This window comes from Cetorhinus maximus, chromosome 17 (genome assembly GCF_964194155.1).
Source record: "Cetorhinus maximus chromosome 17, sCetMax3.hap1.1, whole genome shotgun sequence".
Lineage (NCBI taxonomy): Eukaryota > Metazoa > Chordata > Chondrichthyes > Lamniformes > Cetorhinidae > Cetorhinus > Cetorhinus maximus.
This window is the reverse complement of record NC_135895.1, coordinates 39,463,679-39,483,796: the sequence shown is the minus strand read 5'-3', so window position 1 is coordinate 39,483,796 and position 20,118 is coordinate 39,463,679. Positions and strand designations below refer to the sequence as shown.

General features: G+C 40.7%; 2 protein-coding genes across 4 annotated transcripts in view; one reads left to right on the top strand and one right to left on the bottom strand.

The window, feature by feature from the left end:
- The window catches only part of tmem69 (transmembrane protein 69), a 522,919-nt gene that overhangs the window by 489,246 nt on the left and 13,555 nt on the right, over positions 1 to 20,118 (bottom strand). The gene's annotated exons all lie outside the window — the stretch shown is intronic.
- ipp (intracisternal A particle-promoted polypeptide) lies at positions 1,258 to 17,730 on the top strand. 3 transcript variants are annotated; one of them, XM_078561045.1, is made up of 8 exons: positions 1,262 to 1,855; positions 5,664 to 6,095; positions 7,360 to 7,515; positions 10,219 to 10,386; positions 11,776 to 11,913; positions 12,656 to 12,778; positions 14,604 to 14,824; positions 16,710 to 17,730. In XM_078561045.1, exons 1-8 carry the CDS (start codon positions 1,546 to 1,548, stop codon positions 16,932 to 16,934), a joined length of 1,773 nt encoding a protein of 590 aa, XP_078417171.1. In that variant the 5' UTR covers positions 1,262 to 1,545; the 3' UTR covers positions 16,935 to 17,730. The 3 variants fall into 3 exon arrangements, with proteins under 3 accessions (XP_078417172.1, XP_078417171.1, XP_078417173.1); XM_078561047.1 differs by having other exon boundaries at positions 1,264 to 1,855; positions 5,907 to 6,095; XM_078561046.1 differs by lacking the exon at positions 12,656 to 12,778 and having other exon boundaries at positions 1,258 to 1,855.

Here is a 20,118-nt window from a genome sequence, read left to right as displayed (position 1 = left end):
TCATCGTTCTTTCCCCTTCTTTATTTTGCTTTCTGCACTGCGCATTATTTTTAATTCAATCAAATATTCTAGATTATACTTCCTGGTTTGGAATTTGTGCACTTCAGTAAGGATTGTCCAATCTGATTAACAAAGAAGTTGTACAATTGCTTGCCCTGTTTCACAGGGTCCCAGTGTCAGCTGTGGTTCAGTCCATAGCACCCTCGCCTTTGAATCTGTGGGTTCATGTCCCACTCCTGGAAACCAAGAACTGTGATTGTACTCGAAAGAGTTGCAATCTGTGACTGTTGATAACGCGAAAGAGTTTCCCTGTATAGGGTGCAACACTTTTTCAAAGCTCTCATACAGAAAGTTGCGATGTAAAAAGTCCCCAGAAAGCGCCGTTTGTTCACCACTGACAGCAAAATCCGAATCAATAACTGCCACGGTTCACCCTCCCGCGACCTGCCCCCTCCAGTTAACCGAAATAGCACCCGCTTTGTACCATATTTTAAGAGTTTGCATTATTTACTATTGGAGCCGCTAAATCCATCGATAGAGCCTAATTTATAATGCCCAGAACTAAAATCCATGTTATTTGAACCATTGCTTTTCAAATGTCATCAGGAAACAAAATATCTTGAGAAATAAAAGTGGATTGGAGAATTGAGCCTGTCAGTTCTGAACAAAATCAGCTTAAATTAACAGGTTTCAAAATAGGTCTTTACAACAGCAGCTTATTTTCTTCTTCACATTTAAATATATCCCTGTTTGCTTTGCGTCAATGTGCAGTTTGGTAATGAGAATCACAGCGCCTCCCGCTGGCCCGGAGGATATAGCAGCACCCACTGGCCCGGAGGACACAGCGCCTCCCGCTGGCCCGGAGGATTTGGCAGCACCCACTATCCCGGTGGATACAGCGCCTCCGGCTGGCCCGGAGGACACAACGGCTCAGCGCCTCCCACTATCCTGGAGGATACAGCGCCTCTCGCGGTCTCGGAGGATACAGCGACACTCACTGTCCCGGAGGATACAGCGCCTCCCGCTGTCCCGGAGGATACAGCGCCTCCCACTGTCCCGGAGGATACAGCGCCTCCCGCGGTCCCGGAGGACACAGCGCCTCCCGCTGACCCGGAGGATACAGCGCCTCCCACGGTCCCGGAGGATACAGCGGCTCAGCGCCTCCCGCGGTCCCGGAGGACACAGCGCCTCCGGCTGGCCCGGAGGACACAGCGCCTCCCGCGGTCCCGGAGGACACAGCGCCTCCCGCGGTCCCGGAGGACACAGCGCCTCCCGCTGTCCCGGAGGACTCAGCACTTGCTGCTGTCATGGACGGTTGCTGAGGACCAACCATTGAATGCGGCCGGCGGCTTCAGGCAGCTGTCATACGGGGTTCGATTACTGCTCCTGGCAGGGAGGATTAGCCGATGACGGACTGTTCCGGAGCAGAGCGAGGGCGGGCTGTTTCCCCACTCCCGGGGTTGAGCAGATTGATGGCGGTGTGAGGAGTTTCCGATTGCCTGACGGTGCCAGTCTGGGTGTTGATTGTTGCTGGGTAACGGGGTGATGGCCCATTGCGTTTATCCGAAGCCGGGCTCGAGCCCGGCCTGGGAACCGGGACGATCGGCCTGTGATAAACACGCCCGGGCCCTGCTGGCCCAGATAAACCGCATGAGGGCCCGAGCTGATTTCTGCGATGTGCAGCTGCAGGTGGAGGAACAGCTTTTCAGCGTCCACAAGCTGATCCTGGCCGCTAGCAGCCCGTATTTCGCAGTGTTGTTCGCAGGAGGGATGCAGGAAGCCAGCAAAAAACTCATCCAGATCCATGGCATCGAGGCAGAAACCTTCCGCTTACTCCTGGAGTTTATTTACACAGGTAATTGTCCGGGAGAGTCTTCAGTGAGTTCTTACAAGCCCAATGAAAAGTAACTGGGAATAAAACACTCGAGGGAGGGAAGCATCTGTGAATGGGAAGAGTTCAGGTTCAGGTCTCAAGTGAAATCTTTCCTTCAGACTTGAAATTCACTTTTTGGACCAAGCTTTCGGTTATCTAATATCTCCTTGTTTGTCTCCACCTCTTTTTATGTCTATCTATTCTCCGCGAAGCTCCCTGGCACTTTCTGCATTAAAGGAACTATATAAATGCACCTTTTCGTTTAGATAAGCTAGCCCTTGACACAACACCCTTTCTCCTAGTTTCCAAGTTTAATGAGGGGACATAAGGTCAAAATGCAAGAGAGGACTTTGCATTGCTGCTGATGTGACAATTAATGGTCATAATAAATGTTGAATGCTTTTCAGGAAGGTGCCCCAGTGTTATTTGATTGCGCTGCCCTCAAATACAAAAAGTTCAATTATTTTGAGTAGTCAGTAAAGTTGTTATTGATGTAATGATGTATAGATAATATTTCAACTTTGGGGCACGTGTCATGCTCAATATTTGAACTTATCATTGAGTGTCTTAGTGAGTTAGGTTGGATTGAAAAAAATGGATGTCACAGATATAGCAGAATTTGTTCCTTGCAGAACGGTGTGTATTTATTCTGTTAATTTGGGAACACTGTGTGCTATACTGACTGTTGTGTGTTTTCTTACAATCCGCACTGTGTATCCTGAAATAAAGGCTGCAGAACCATCAGACAAAAGGGTCAGAAATCACTGGTCCATGGTTTCAAAAAACACATTGGTTTGCTACTTACTGATTGAATCTAATTGTGTACTTACTGTGCTTTAGACACATTTTATACACAATTTTAAGTTATGAATGTTTTTTTTTCCCAGTTCTTCAACAAGAAGCTTCGTGTGTGTAGAAATGCACTAAGTTGGCATTATGTTTAAATACATTTAGTTTTCTATCAGATCCTGCTGTTTGAAAGGAGACATAGAAAATTTTACTCATCATGTTTTAATAATACATTATTTATATCTGTAATCAGATTTTCAAGATCTTTTTGTGGCCTTTTAAAAATGTGAGTAGCACTAAATTAATTAATTTGAAAAAAATCTGTCTAGTAAATATTTTAGAAAGACCTGTGTTTTATATTTAGCCAAGTAGGGGTAACAAAGCAAGAAGAGTCAGCTTAAAATTACATACCAGATCTAAACGGATTATTTATACCTTCCAAACACTGTTACAGAAGTGCAAATAGGCGGTTTTAGTAATGAGGTCGGAAACTCATCTTGGTGTCAGATGTGATACCAAGGTAGTGAAGAGTGTGGTTCAGCTTCAGATAGTTGCCAGTGAGAGAGATGGAGTCAGTACCCAGGGAATGGAGTTCGTGGCGGGCAGCGAAAACAATGGCTTCAGCCTTTCTGATGTTTAGTTGGAGGAAATTTCTGCTCATCCAGTACTGAATTGAATGTTGGACAAGCAGTCTGATAATTTAGCAACAGCGGAGAGGTCGAGTGAGATGATTTGTGGTAGGGCTGAGTGTCGTCAGCATATATGGGAAAACTAACACTGTGATTTCAGATGTCACGAAGGCAGATATAAAGAAAAGAGGTACAAGAGCCTGAAGAGGTGACATTAACTGACATGGGGACCATGAAGGGAAATTGTGTAGTCAGCAATTTAGTTGGAATAGGGTTGAAGGAGCAGAAGTTGAGTCTGATGAACATGAACTTAGAGAGGACATGAGGGGGGATAGGAGAGAAACTAGAGAACGATGTGAGTTCAGGGCTAGGGCAGGAGAGAACCTTTAGAGAAAGCTTAGCCCATTGTCCTGATGGAAGGGAGGGAAGCAGCAGAGGCAGCTGATTGGATGGCCTCAATCTTGGTAACAAAGAAGTATTTGAACTCCTGGCACTTATAGTTAGAGTGAAGGTGGAGGTGAAAGGAGAGAACGGTTTAAGAAGACAGTTTGTTGTAGAGAAAAGAAGTTGGGGCTTATCTTTGCGTTCTGCCGAAACCACTTGGCTCTAGACCTTGTTCCAGCGCTGATCCAGAAATACAGAAACAACAGCTTGTGTTCATATAGAACCTTTAACATATGAAAATGTCCTAAGAAATGGATGCAAGAGCTGAACGTCAGAAGACAGGTGAAGTTAGTTGTCCTTCACATCAAGGGAACATTCAAATAGGCATTAAGAAGCCTCAGCAAAAGTAAATTGTAGGGCTGAGGGTTGGGGGTGGGTGGGGGGGGGGGGGGGGGGGTAGGTGGGGGGGAGATGGAGGGGTGGGGTGGTGCGGGTGGGAGTGGAGGTTAAAGTGAAGACCAAGGAGCCATGCCTGACATAAAGACAGATGGCTGGGGTTGTTGGAAGCTGGTCATCACAACCGCAGGACATCTTTGCAGAAGTTCCTCAGGTCAACATCCTGAACCTAATCATTGTCAGCTGCATCTTCAATGACCTTCCCTGTGTCATGAAGTCAGAAATGGGATGGCCCTAAACTCTGGAATTCCCTTCCTAACTCTCTCTGTCTCTCTACCTCACTTTCCTTCTTTAAGATACTCCTTAAAACCTACCTCTTTCACCAAGTTTTTGGCCAGCTGCCCTAATATCTACTTATGTGGCTCAGTGTCACCTTTTGTTTTCTAACGCTCCTGTGAAGCACCTTGAGTTGCTTTACTACATTAAAGACGCTGTACAAATATGTTATTATTCCACTCCATTTACAACTTCAATAATAATGCAGTGCATGTCAGCTTGCAGCAGGATTTGAATGGCATCTGGACTTGGCTAACAAATGTCAGATAACATTTGTCCTATGTAAGTAAGTGTCAGGCAATGACAAGATAAAGCACAACCCTCCACACACTAACTTTCAATGGCAGTAACATAACTAAGGCCCCCAACCGTGTACGTTTATTGTCCAGGTACTTAACTGGACCAGCAATATCAACACCATGAACAGGGCAGAGGCTGGGTTGGTGCTGGCTCAATACCTGACCCCCTGCCACTTAGCAGGCTCCAGTCTGGAGCCCGTTTGATGACTTGTTACTTGCCCAAATGGGTACAGTTGCAACAATACTGAATAGGGTCAGTAGCACAAGGACGGAGCAATTTGATTCATTGGTGTTCCTGGAAGTGGATTCCATTATATAACTCCTGCATCATTAGTGCACTCTAACTACATTATGCAATATCTATAGCAAACTCTGCAGTAACTCATCAGGTTTTTTTAACAGCATTTCTCGTCCCTGTGTCCTATATCACTGAAAGTGACGAACAATAATGTCATAAGAGCATGATGCCTCCAAGTCACGATCCTAATTTGGACATATATTGTTGCTTCTTCATCACTGGTTCTAAATCCAAGAATTCCCGTTCCGAACACAATCGTGGGAGCACCATCATCACCTTCTCTGGTCAGCTAGGGATGAGCAATAAAAGCAATCTTTCCCAAGAACAAATGAAAATAAATTTAGACAGTCCCATTAGACAGGAACAAAATAACTAATAATGGACCATTCACAGTGGGAGCTGAGCTGACTGATAGACCAAATGAATGAATGACGAGAAACCCACAATATACTGATGACTGGTATTCAGTGTCTGTTATGTTGTTGAAACTGCTTTTATTGGAGAGTAGCTGGTACTGCAGTCTTTAATTTAAAGCCCCATCAGACTGAACACTGACAAGTTCAGTCATGACATCACCACTCTAACCTCACAATGAAACAAGTGGTCCTCTGAGATGGGCTTTAAAATACATTTTCTTTCTTCTCCTCCATATCAAACAGGTATCATCAATGTCAGCATAAAAAACGTACAAGAGGTGATCCTTGCAGCGGATATGTTGCAGTTAACTGAGATTGTGAACATGTGCAGTGATTTTTTAAAAGGGCAAGTTGATCCCTCAAACTGTGTAGGAATTTATCAATTTGCAGAGCAAATTGCATGCCACGATCTTATAGAGTTCAGTGAAAGCTATATTTATGTGCACTTTCTGGAAGTTTGTAAAACTGAGGAATTTATGGGATTAGAAAAAGATCAACTGGTTAAGATTTTAAAGAGTGAAGAACTCCACATCGAGGATGAATATCAAGTTTTCACAGCTGCTATGGAATGGGTTCTGAAAGACATGGGCAAAAGGAAAAAGTACGTGATTGAAGTTCTGGATCCTGTTCGCTTCCCTCTACTATCTTCACGGAGGTTGTTCAAGTACATTGAAGGTATGATAGAGTTTTGAGTATACCACATTGTCAGCCTAACTTAGTAACACTTAGTATTTTCTCAGAATGTTACTTTTATATAAAAGTGGGACTTCGCTGTGATCAAATTGGCTGCTGCATTTCTCTACTTAATCAATGATATGGCAGTCGTTGTTGTAATTAGTGTCCGCTTGTAATGTGTACTTGCAGAGTGTCTGTCAACCAAGCTATTTGACTACTGGGGGCATGGGTTCTCTCTTGTTAGGCAAGGGAATCTATCTACCTCTGCCTTAAAAATATTCAATGACCCTGCCTCCACCACCTTCTGAGGTGGAGAGTTCCAAAGTCACACAACCCTTTGAGAGAAAAAAATTCTCCTCATCTCTGTCCTAAAAGGGCATACCCTAATTTTAAAACAGTGACCCCTAGTTCTGGACTCATCCACAAGAGGAAAAATCCTTTCGACGTCTACCTTGTCAAGGCCGTTCAGGATCTTGTATACTTCAATCAAATCACCTTCACTCTTCTAAACTCCAGTGGAAACAAGCCCAGTCTGTCCAACCTTTCCTCCTAAGCCAATCCGCTCATTGGAGACCAAAACTGCACACAGTATTTGAGGTGCAGTCGGACCAATGCCCTCTATAACTGAAGCATAACATCTTTTATGACCAATCCACTCATAATAAAGGATAGCATTCTGTTTGTCTTCTTAATTACTTGCTGTACCTTGCTTTTTCATTTGTTCATGGATATGAGCATCACTGGCAAGGCTAGCATTAGTTTCTAATTGCCCTTGAGAAGGAAATTCATAGTATGACATATATGGGTGCCAAATGATCTGTCCATCAGTGCCATGTACCATCATACCATTAAAGACTACCCATGAGAAAATAAGGATCCACATACAATTTGTGCTGTCATGGAGTTGTGCAAACTATAATTTTAATCGAATTAAATGCTCTAAAAGTAATGAAAACTTGTAAGCAGGGAATCAAAAACCTCTAGCATATCTATTTCACATTAAGATCTACTTCATCCTACCCTATTAGTTGATTTTTCTAGATATCTTTATTATGGTAGTTTAACTATTGCAACAAGCTAATAATATGCTCAATTTCCAAAGTCGCCCCATGCCAGCCTACGTCTATTTATTTCCAACACAAATTTTAGCTTGTATTATTGATGGCTTTGATGCTTTATATATTGTGGTATAGAATGTTCTCTATGATGTTGCACATCTGTCTTTTTTGGGGTAAATAGAATAGAATGTGTTTCCTACCTCCAGGTATTCCTGATTTTAGTCTACGTGTTGCTCTGCAGAAGTTGCTGGAGGAATACAGGGAGGTCAGTAAACCTCAGAAAGAGACCAAGTTCTGCAAACTGTCACCTGCATCAAAGATTCGTCCCCGAAGGAAGGCCAGGAAGTACCTCTATGCTATAGGTTACCTTCTCTTTTTATTGTACTTTCGTAATTAGATCTAAATATATTTGAAACAACCAATGAGATCTAGTGCATCATCATGTTACAACCCAGTTGGTAGGTTATACACATTTACAAGTTGGGGTAACATTGATGGTCAACCTCTTGCTCAATAATTGGGACATACGATTATATAAAATGTTTGTATAACGGAAAAGTAAGACAGGTAGGATCAAATGCATTGACCTGAAACACAGCAGCTGAAAACTAGTACATTATATAGTGACTCTGTAGTTTAGCATGTTTTGTACATTGTTCTTTTTGTATCCATTATTGAACATGACCATATGCTATTTGTTTCTTTCCTGGATCTCCTTAAGTTGTTCATGATACAGGTCTGCTGCATTGTTTGATTTCCAACATTTGAGACAATATTTCCAACAGTTTTCTAAACAAAAATCCACATGATCCTAAATGGGAGAGAGTACAATGGTTGAGAATCTCATTCACAGTTTCTTTCCCCTGCTTCCCCAAAGATGCTAACTTGTAATGTTTATCTAGCCCAAGTCGCCATTCTTTATGTGACAACCTTAATGATGTTGGCGGTGTAGTTGATCATGAATGACGTTACTTCTTGAAAGTACAACCTTATTTTCATTTGACATTTTTAAAAAAACTTTCTATCTTCCATCAGATAGGGTTACAGAGTCTTAAAGGAGGAAAGAAAGGTAAAGAGATGGAAGCGGTTGGGGAGCGAATTCTAGAGCTTATGACCTAGGCAGTTGAAGGCACAGCCGCCAGTGATGGGGATGTTCAAGAGATCAGAATTGCAGAAGCGTATACATCTCGGGGGTTGTAGGGCTGGAAGGGATTACAGAGATATAGAGGGGTGAGGCCATCAAATGAGTTGAAAAAGATGGAAATTTTATAATCAAAATGTTGCTTAACCTGGAGTCATTGTAGGCCAGCAAGGGTGTTAGGACATACGCAGCAAAGTTTTGCATAACCTCAAGTTTGTGGAGGGTAGAATGTAAAATTTATTGAAAATTGTATGACCATGAAGCAAATTGCATTACATAGGCTATATGGCACAGAAACAGGCTATTTGGCCTAACCAGTCTATGATGGCATTTATGCTCCACTGCAGCCACCTCCATCTTTCCTCATCTAAATCTATCATTGTAACTCTCTATTCCCTTCTCTCTCATAGGCTTGTCTAGCTTCCCCTTACTGTATCTATACGATTTGCATCAACCACTCCCTGTGCTGGGTAAAGAATTTTTTTCAGAATTCCTTATTGGATTTCTTGGTGCTTATTTGATATTCATGGCATCAAGTTGTGCTCTCCCCCACAAGCAACATTCTCTCTCTATTCATTCTATCAAAACCTTTCATAATTTTAAAGACCTCGATTAGGTTATCTGTCAGTCCTTTTTTCAAGAGAAAAGAGACCCAGCATGTCAGTCCTTTACTGAAATGTAAATTGAATGCAACATTGAGTTTTCTTCGCTGAATTCCAAAACCCTTCTTAAATTAAAGGTGTTGCAGCTTGAACTTCTGAGGGTAGATGCCCTTTTTGTTATTTATTAACTGTACACGATCAGTGCACCATGTCACTTGTGCCCCTGTTTTATTAGGATTCTAGCCATTGATTTGCATCCAAGAGATTCTAATCCCTTTCAGCAACAAAACTAGCGGTTGTATTTTTTAAGCTTTCTTTCAGTGAAGCTTTGGTTGGAGTTTTAGGTAAATAAAAAAAATAGACCTGTAATTTGCAGCCCATGGTGAAGTGACAGCAATCACCGCTGATCTCAAAGAAAGCTGTTCTGAAAGACCTAGCAGTCTCTGTGATAAGAACTTTACTTTTCTTCATGCAATTGATTATAACGTTTATTACTGGGGTTCCCAACTTTGCGCTGCAGTGAAGTCATCAAACTGCCTAAGTAGCCAATCACGTTAAACAATTCTCACAGGTGGCATATCAGGAAATGAAAAACACAATTAATCATGCAACTTTTAAAAAATTTTACAGAGTGCAAGATAAAGATTAGGACATACTGATGGGGTTAAGGTAGAACTTGAAATATCGTGAACAAACTTTAAAATATTAATTATTTTAAAAACCTAGTTTTTAAAAATCTAGTAATCACAATGGGGAAATTTAATAACATTCCACTATATTTTAAGCGCCAGATAGGCTGTTTAGTAGTAGATTCCCATTAAAAACCCAGTTACACCCCATGAAGAAAGCTTAACTTTTTATACAGTTTCTAACAGTGATATGAGAGCAAAAAGGGAAATTCTCAACAGATCAATTGATTTCATTGATTGTCGGCTATATGGTTGGGGGTTTTACTGGAGGGAGATTTCTGTTGTGTAGCTTGTGGGAGAACACTGAATGAAGGACTGCAACTTCAGGAATTTTGATTTATTTTGTGCTTGTGCTAAATCCTGAAAAGGAAGTCAGATTCAACGAGATAATGGCAACGAACACTGACCATTCACTATCAAGAGCCCTGCAAGTTCCAAGCCATGCTTTCAAAGGAAATTGCATTTTTTTCTGCATCCTTAATAGAACGCCAGTGTAAGGTTACAGTTGATGAATTAATGAATTAGAATTTATCATATATATATATATATATAAAATATATAGTATATTTGCATCACAGTACAGCATCTGATTGGGCACTACTGAAGCCATGTTTTATCATTTCTTTTTACAAGGTGGGTACACACGGCTTCAGGGGGGTCGCTGGAGTGATAGCAGAACTCTCAGTTGTGTCGAACGGTTTGATTCATTCAGTCAGTACTGGACCACGGTATCGTCCCTCCACCAGGCCCGAAGTGGGCTGGGTGTTGCAGTCCTCGAAGGGATGATCTACGTAATAGGTGGTAAGTAAAGTTACTATGGTGTAAACAATTGTTTCCTCAAATAGCTTATCTGCTTATAGGATATAAATGTGGTTTGTGACTTGCCTGCTGTCTGTCATTGAGAGCTTCAGAGCAGGGTCCCCATCACCTTTGATGTGTGGACGGACATTTTGTCTCCTTTATTATCTACTTGTTTCTAATTTTTGAGGATGTAGATGGGAATGAGGGAATAATGCTTTTTTTTTAAAGTTAATACTACTGTATTGAACAGGGCTTCAGGATAAGCAAACTGAGAAATACAAATATGCTTGGGCTTTCATTTATATGTCCCATACTCCTCCCTAAGTACTAATTCTAAGTCATTAAGACCTAAGATTTGAAGTATTTTGTACCTCCTCAGGCTAGTTGGCAAGCTTTTAATCCTTCTATTAGTGACTGCTTCTGCTAGTGATTTCTCATCTTTAAATCTTATCTGTTTCTGCTGCTGGCTGGTTTAGTTGTGTCTCACCGCTATGTTAGGTGATGTCCAGCTCAGAGCTTCCTCCAAAAATACTTTGCATGCTAGAGTTATTATTGATGGACATATGGCTCAAGCCTAACTCCTCTGTCCTCTGATTACACTTTTATTTCTCTGCTCATAAGCCTTAATTTGAGGATTGATTATTTCTTCATCCTAAAACTTTTAAGTTTTGCTATATGAATGTACAGGGATGCTTTGCTTGGATTGTTTATCTGTATTCAAGATCTTTTCCGTCACCATACCTGGTCTTTCAAGGAGATTTAGCAAATTGTGCCTCAGTATCTTCCCTCAATGATCTACAGTTTCTCTCTTAAATCTAGGACTCCTCATTTTTATAGATAAGTATGATTTTTTTTCTTCTTGCTATGATTGGTTTTTGTTCCTGATCAACATGAGGTTTATTTAATTTAGATGGCAAGGTGAGGAGGGAATTAGATAAATTTTAGAAAAATTCCAGTAAGTTGCTAAATTCACAAAAAAAGCTCATGACTCAGAAAGTTGACTGGATTTTGGGTAGTTGAGAAAATTTAGGGTAATTCAGGGAATTTGAAGTACTTGAGCAAAACAGTCAGTTTGGTGCTTTTACAGTATCTTAGTGGTGCCACTTCTATTGTAGTTTAATAGCAATACGCAAAAGTAGTTAGGGACTTATTCACAATCACAAAAAGTGAACAATCTGAAGAATTGTTTAATTTTACAGAAAGGATTGATGGAATTAACTCAATTATAGGACAGATTACATTTTTAATTTTACTGACCACAATAAGTTCAAAAAGAATTTAAAATTTCCAATCAGCATGGCAATTAGTTATGTTTGTGATGTCTTGACAAGGTTGAAGATAAATATAGTTTGTTACATTTTTAAGATAAAATTACAATTTTGTTTTAAGGTGAAAGTGATTCCATGATTTTTGACTGTGCTGAACGATATGATCCAGTTACTAAACAATGGGCAGCTGTGGCCTCTATGAATTCTCCACGATGTGGACTTGCTGTGTGTGCCTGTCATGCTGCTATTTATGCTCTGGGTAGGAATATCTGTAAAATATATTTCATATATCTAGTATTTATGGTTTATAAGTAGTATCTAGCCCCAGAGGACTGCTAGAAAAAATGTTTCGATCATGTAATGGCCTTTGGTATTGTTAAATAGCATTTCTGTACTATAGTAGAAAAGGTTTCTTATGTTTTGGACACTGAGAGAGGTCCCTCTTTCAGCATCACCTGGCAGTCCAATGTACCAACCGTGCAAAATAGACAGCGGGCTGAAGGAGGTAATTGGCTTGGCTGGTATTAGACCACATAGTTACCAACTTTTGAATGATAGAAACGTAGGAAGTCCTCCGGTGACTTAGTTGTTTAATTGTCAAGCTATTCACCACAGATCGCCAAATATGTTTGCCTGAGGCAAACAGTAAGTTGAACAAGCTGGCCTGTTGTATACTTGAAGCACTTTTCTGATTTTATTTACAAGTGTATTTAGTTTCATACCACTAAGTTCTCTTTTATGAGTCTGACTTAAACAAAACCATTGTAGTGGGGACATACAGAAGAGCAGTTACATGGAAGTGATGGCCCCTTCAGATTGCATGAGGTGGAGGGGGAAAACATTGGGAATTAATGTACAGATTTAGCAAATAAATAAACAAATGTAACAAATTTTAATTTTTCAAATTAACTTGTGAGCCAGAAGGGCAGTTTTGTGAGATTGCATGAGGATTCAGAGCCCTTACTATTAACAATCAGTGCACATCTTTTGATTATTTTCAGGAGGCTGGGTAGGAGCAGACATTGGGAAGACTATGGAAAGATTTGACCCCTCTGACAATAAGTGGGAAGTTATTGGTAACATGGTCGTCCCTCGTTACTTCTTTGGGTGTTGTGAAATGCAAGGTATGACACCACCCACCGGAATATGACTCATTGATTTATTTTTTCACTTAAGTTTATCGTACCATATAGTTATTAAGATTGTTTGTGATAGATGTCACTGTTGTGCACAAAGGTACTATTTTATGAACCTGAGCAATCTGGCTTCCGCCCTTGCCACAGTACTGAAACGACTCTTATCAAAGTCTCGAAATACATCCTATGTGACTTTGACAAAGGTAAACAATCCCTCCTCACTCTTCCCAACCTGTCTGTAACCTTTGACATGGGTGACCAAACCATCTTCCTCCAGTGTCTCTCCACCCATTATCAGGTTGGATGGAACTGCACTCAGCTCGTTCCATTTTTATCTAACCAGAGAATTATCTGCAATGTATTCTCTTCCAGCTCCCACATTTGAGGCAAAACAGTTAGTTTGGTGCTTTTACAGTATCTTAGTGGTGCCACTTCCAATACAGTTTAAGAGCAACATACCAAAGTAGTCAGGGACTTACATGTACATCTCATGTAGTCAGAAGATCTATTCTTGGCCCCATCATTTTTCTCATCAAAAGCTGCTGCTCAGCAAAATCATCCGTAAACTACCGCCTGTTTTCACATGTACTCTAACGACATCCAGCTCTACCTCAGCACCACATCTCTTGACCCCTCCACTGTCCCTAAACTGTCAGACTGTTTATCCAACATCCAGTACTACATGAGCAGATATTTTTTCCAACTAAATATTGGAAAGACCAAAGCCATTGTCTTCGGTCCCTGTCACAAACTCTGATCTCTAGCGTCTCACTCCGCTCCTCTCCCTGCAACTGTCTGAGCCCAAACTAGACTATTCACAACCTTGGTGTCATGTTTGGGCTTTAGATGAGCTTCCAGCTACATATCACACCATTGCTAAGACTGCCTATTTCCTCCTTGGTAACATTGCCTGACTCCATCCCTGTTTCAGCTCATCTGCTGCTGAAACCCTCATCCATGTCTTTGTTACCTCTAGATGTGACTATTCCAACACACTCCTGATCAGCCTCCCATATTTTACCCTCTGTAAACATGAAGCAATGCAAGACTCTGCTGCATATGTTCTTACTTGCACTGTTTATCCATCATCACTGTGCTTGCTGACCCACATGGACTCCCAGGTGAACAACAACTCGATTTTAAAGTTCTCATCCTTGTTTTAAAATTCCTTCATGGCCTTACCCCCCTCCCTATCTCTGTAATCTCATCTAGCCCTACAACTCTGTGAGATACCTGCACTTTGCCAATTCTGGCCCTTTGGGCATCCCCAATTTTAATTGCACCAGTATTGGTGGCTGTGCCTTCAGCTGCCAAGGCCCTAAGCTCTAGAATTTCCTCACTTTTCTCCTTTGACAACACTTCTGTTCATTTGCCCGAATATCATATGTCAAATTTTGTTAGTTAATACTCCTGTTTTTGTTGTTGCACTAACTTTATTGTATTGGATTGAGGATTGAATAAGATATAGTGGCTTAAATTATTATTTCTTTTGCCTTGTTTTCTGCTTCCTGTCCTGAATCTAATTGGGGTCATACAGCAGCCCTCCAATATCTCACTCAAATGGCCATTTTTCATGTGTGCACCTGGGTAATGTTTGTCAATAAGCTTTCCCAAACATGAATGTAATTAGAGCAAATCGAGACCAATCCATACATGTTTGCTTTCCAGCAAGCATTGCTGATAACAGCTAGGAAGTTCATGTTTCAAGACTTTAAAACTTCTGCCAAAAAACATTTCCATAGATTTGCCAAACTTCAAAATTGAAACAAATAATTAACAATACAAGTCAGAAATATCTGTAATTGTTTCACAGGTTTAATTTATATTGTTGGAGGTTTGAGTGACTCAGGGTCAGAACTCCGTTCAGCTGAAATGTTCAATCCTATCACAAAGCGTTGGACAACATTAGATGATATGAAGACAAAAAGAGCCTATGTTGGAGTAGCTGCTCTGAACGACTGTGTTTATGCTGTTGGAGGGTGGAATGAAACTCAGAATGCTCTGCGGACAGCAGAGAAGTATTCACTTCAGGAGGTGGGTGTAGTTTGCTTACAATTTTGCTATAACTTATTAGCATTATAAAAAGTTGTTTAAAGGTTTTCAAAGTGAGAGGAATAATTGGGTAAGACAATTTTACAATTGTACCATGTACAATTTGCTCTGAAAAGAGCAGTTGTTACCATAAAAGAGTTCCTTCCAAGAACTGGCAGGGATTGACATTTCAGGCAGCATACTTTGCCCGTCATCTGGATGATTGAATGGAACAAGTGATATAGAGTGGAGGGTGGGAATATGTTCTGGATCTTACTGCTGATTAGTTAGGCGATTGTGTTTGTAATAGGTCGGTACATGTTAACGTTCTTGCTGCCGATTGATCAACTGTGCAGAATAGATGGTAATGTGTTTCTTGAATAAAGGTAGCCAGATTTCACTGATGAGAAGGCCACCATCTTGGGGGATGGTGTGGTGTTGATACAGTTATTCAAACTGAGTTTACCGTTATCTCATCTTTCTTTGTCTGCCCCCCATGACCCCTACAAATCTATTAAGGATTCCAGCACAAGCTCTGTCATCAGCTTTCTTTACGTGCCAATCTCAGGCAAGTGAGGCAAGAACCCAAGAATGCTCGCTCCTGATTCATTGTAATAAATAGGCTACGCCTACACAGACTGAAAGGTTAAGCCCCTCTCCATCCATTTAGGAAGCTGCAGAAATCCCTTAGCAGCTTAGTGGCTGCAGAGACCTGGAAAAACACCTTGCTGCTGGGAATTGAGCATTTTTCACATGCAGGTCTCTCCAGTTGTTCTTTTGCAGCAGAGAATGGGAGATTTTCGTTGGTGTGTTGGAATATTCTGTACTGTTGTTTTGTCTAGCCTCTAATGATGGAACATCTTATGTCATAGGACAATCCAATTCAATGTTTAATTTTTAAAAAATATTATGCATTGTTCCTTTCACATAAATAAAAAGTTTGATTCAGTCAGTACTGTTTTCATCTCTTTAAACTCTTCCCTTGTGAAGTAGTGGAGGATTCATATTTATATGCTGATAAATCCTATACAAGAGAACCTACCACAACCGTAATCGTTTATGGGATGTGGGTGTCACTGGCTCAGCCAGCATTTATTGCTCATCCCCAATTGCCCTTGTTCAGAGGGCATTTTAAGAGTCAACCACATTGCTGTGGGTCTGGAGTCACATGTAGGCCAGACCAGGTAAGGTCGGCAGATTTCTTCCCCTAATGGAATTTAGGAGTAATCGGCGAAGGTTTCACAGTCTTTAGACTTTTAGTTCCAGATTTTTATTGGATTCAAATTCCACCATCCATCAGAGCATTCCCCCTGGGTTTCCAGATTACCAGTCCAGTGACAATACCACTACGCCATCACCAAGGGGGTTGGTTGTGGGGGTATTGGTTGGGGGCCAGCTATTCCCACTCCACTAGACCTGAATATCTTGCTGCATATTAACCCAGAATTCAAAGCTGGAGCTTTATTTGCCTGGAAAGTAAGGAGTAAGGTCACAACCCTCTAAATTCTGACTCAAGTGGGAATCCTACCACTAGGCCAAAGGTTTGATCTGTTTGAATGAAGTGAAAATTCTGCATACAACACACTGATTACTGGTCTGCTCTGCCCTCCACTTGGCACTTCTGCATAACAATAGTTTGAGATCAAGAACATTGGGCTAAATTTGCATCTTGTTTTGTGTTGTTTCTGTTGAAGATGAATGATATTAAATGGACTTGGAAATTAGTGAGATCCGTACCATTACGGTCGTGCATTGCTCAGCCCTACAAGGTGACATGGTGGATCGTATCAGTCAAGGCAACTTGGCGTGATACGTGATAAGGCGTGATTTGGTGAATTCAGATTTCTTTTATACTTTTTTCCCTCCCAACCCCGCCCTCCTTTTCCAGGAGAAGTGGTTTGAGGTTTCACCTATGAAAATGGCAAGAGCAGGTGTTTCGGTTATTGCTGTTAATGGCCTTCTTTATGCAGTAGGAGGTCGAACATCAGGTAGGGATTCCTCAGCTCCTGTTACTCTCGACTCTGTTGAAGTGTATGATCCTCATACTGACACATGGATGGAAATCGGGAACATGATAACCAGCCGCTGTGATGGGGGAGTAGCTGTGCTTTAGCAGTTGATTGCCTTTTGATACTTTATCAAAATTACTCCTAGATGGAGAAAATCAGTATGTCAAATTGAACTATCATCACCTATTTCCATTGTGCTAAAGGAAGCTACCATTGGGTTTCAAGTTGAGGACTCAGCGAAGAGCTGGCAACATTAATACTAATATACAAAAAAAAAATAAGATTGTGTTACTTACTAAATGAAATGTGTAGACGTTTCTATAATTTCATTTGAAATAAATTTGATTTAATGAAAGAAGTGAATTTCAACACATGCCACAGTGATCAGAACTCCCACAGTAACAGATTTTCAGTTGACAGTCAGTTATTATCCAAGTTAATGGCAGGGTTTTAAAATTCTAAAAGCAAATACAATTAACCAAAACATCAAACAGCTGTTTTCTTAAAAGCTGTGTTTTTATTTCAATAAAGTGCAGTTTAGAAAAATAAGAACTTGAAACATCGTACAACTTGTTGTACAAAACCTCAATTAGGGTTGTGGATATGTTCATTGTGGTTTTCCTTGAATGTAGCCAAGTGAATATTTCTGATGGTACGGAGTGACTTAGCTGACTTATTGCCTTTTTTAAGTGATGTCCAGAGTCTGCACTATACCTGAAGGTGGTTTTGCATATTACCGGTATTTCGGCATAAGTGCTAGCAATATTAGATAGCTGAGCAGTGGTTTATTACTCGGGGCTTTATGTACCAAATAAAGCTGTACTTTTCTCTATGTGTGGATTGATATATACTGATGGTTTCTTTTATGTATATTTTCTTAATAAATGTATTCAAGCATAATTAATTGTTTTGCTTATCTCTATACAACAATGAAAAATGAGATGCTTATTATTCAGATATTTTGAATTGACAATATTTCACATCAGCTGGGACAATATCTTCAGCTTTTCATCCTTCCACAACTGGAGCTATGCCTTCATTTGACTAAGCCCTAAACTCTGGAATTCCTTTTTAAACCTCTCCACCCTCTCCTTTTAAATCACTTCTTGAAACTACATCTTTACCAAACTTTTAGTCTTTTGACCTAATATCGCTGTGGCTGGGTATCATATATTATCTGATATAGCTCCTCTGAAGTGCCTTGGATATTTTTATTACTCTAAATGTGCTATATAAATTAAAGTTTGTATAATAAATGAAATCTCCTGTTCCAATACCATGGCAATATTTGAATAATATTTCTTAATCATCATTAAGATATGTATACACAATTTGTTGTACTAACTTTTGCATTATATTTATAGGTTTTGTGTAGACCTGATATATATATGTCGAACAACTTTGGTTGTCAACGGTTGCTAGAGAGATCAGGGCCTTCCAAATACTGCACAAATGCCTGATGACCATTTTGACAGCATTGTTGTACTCTGCTGGTGGGTGCATATTTTCAAATAATGATGTCGTAGAGAGAACCAGAGAGATGCTGCAGCTCTTTAAAATATCCAGGCCAGATGGTAAAGATGGTTCCCCAATTGGAAGCAACAACCTTTGTTAGTACTGCACTCTTGAGAGCTTTAAGTACATTGCACATGTGCACAAAGCCGACTTTGGCAAATTCAAAGAAAGGAACTTCACAGGCTGGACAAAGAAGCTTGTGTTGCAAAATAATCTTAAAAATAAAATCCACTAAATGTTGTGCTCTTCTGACCTGAACCCCACAATCCAAGCAGGTACAGTTGCTCTTCAATTAAGATAAAAGCAAAATACTGCGGATGCTGGAAATCTGAAACAAAAACAAAAATACCTAGAAAAACTCAGCAGGTCTGACAGCATCTGTGGAGAGGAATACAGTTGACATTGAGTCTGTATGGCTCTTCATCAGAACTAAAGAAATAGAGAAATGAGGTGAAGTATAAGCTGGTAGAGGGGGGTGGGATAGGTAGAGCTGGATAGGGGGCCAGTGATAGGTGGAGGCAAAGAAGGGACTGCCAAAGATGTCATAGACAAAAGGACAAAGGGATCTTGACGGTGGTGATATTATCTAAGGAATGTGCTAACGGGGACATTAAGGGTAGCAAGCAGGACAAGCTAGTGGCAGATGGCCCTAGTGGGGGTGGGGTGGGGGGGAAGGGATCGAAATGGGCTAAAAGGTGGAGTTAAAACAATAGATCGAAATAAATTTAAAAATAGGTGGGAAAAGAAAAATATTTTTTTTAAATTATAAATTATTGGAAAAAGGGGGACCGGAAAGGGGGTGGGGATGGAGGAGAGAGTTCATGATCTGAAATTGTTGAACTCAATATTAAGTCTGGAAGGCTGTAAAGTGCTGAGTCAGCAGATGAGGTGCTGTTCCTCCAGTTTGCGTTGAGCTTCACTGGAACATTGCAGCAGGCCAAGGATGGACATGTGGGCATGAGGGCAGGGTGGTGTGTTGAAATGGCAAGTGACAGGGAAGTCTGGGTCATGCTTGCGGATGGACATGTGGGCATGAGGGCAGGGTGGTGTGTTGAAATGGCAAGCGACAGGGAAGTCTGGGTCATGCTTGCGGACAGACCGAAGGTGTTCTGCAAAGCGGTCACCCAGTCTGTCAATTAACTTCATCAGTTTTAAAGCAGCTAGTTATCTGAATTTGCATATCTAGATCACTTGTCTCCAGGGAACATTGAGCAGTGGCCTAAATAGGAAAGATGAGGTTGAATGTATAACATGACCTACTGGTTCAACAATTTTGTTCATTTCTCCGTCAGGTGGATTAATTGTAAAAATTATATTACCCAAAACAGATTTTGGTTTCTTAATACCGTATATACTTAATACTGTCATCCAAAGACTGCCTGATTCACCATACACACTGCAGAGTGAGCATTTTATTGCGACCAAGTCAAGTTTTTAGTGTAAACTCAAAACGTTTACTAGCCTTAACTTCAGCTTGGGTATCTAATGTTTAAACAGACGATGCAATCAATAATGTCAATACTGCGAAGTATAATACTTTGTAAAATTCCTTCTACAAGGACTTTTGGGATTTTTACGCTGGATATACTTAAATTCAACATCAATGACCACTTCAATAAATATGCTGGTATCCTCAACAAACCAGAGTGTTTATCCTTATCTACCCAATTAAAGTGTAGCAAATCCTGCGAATTGAACGGCAACCCCATGCCCCTATGTTCTTATTTATTGGATTATAATCAGATGCCATCACATGCCCCCCTTGTCTTCAAT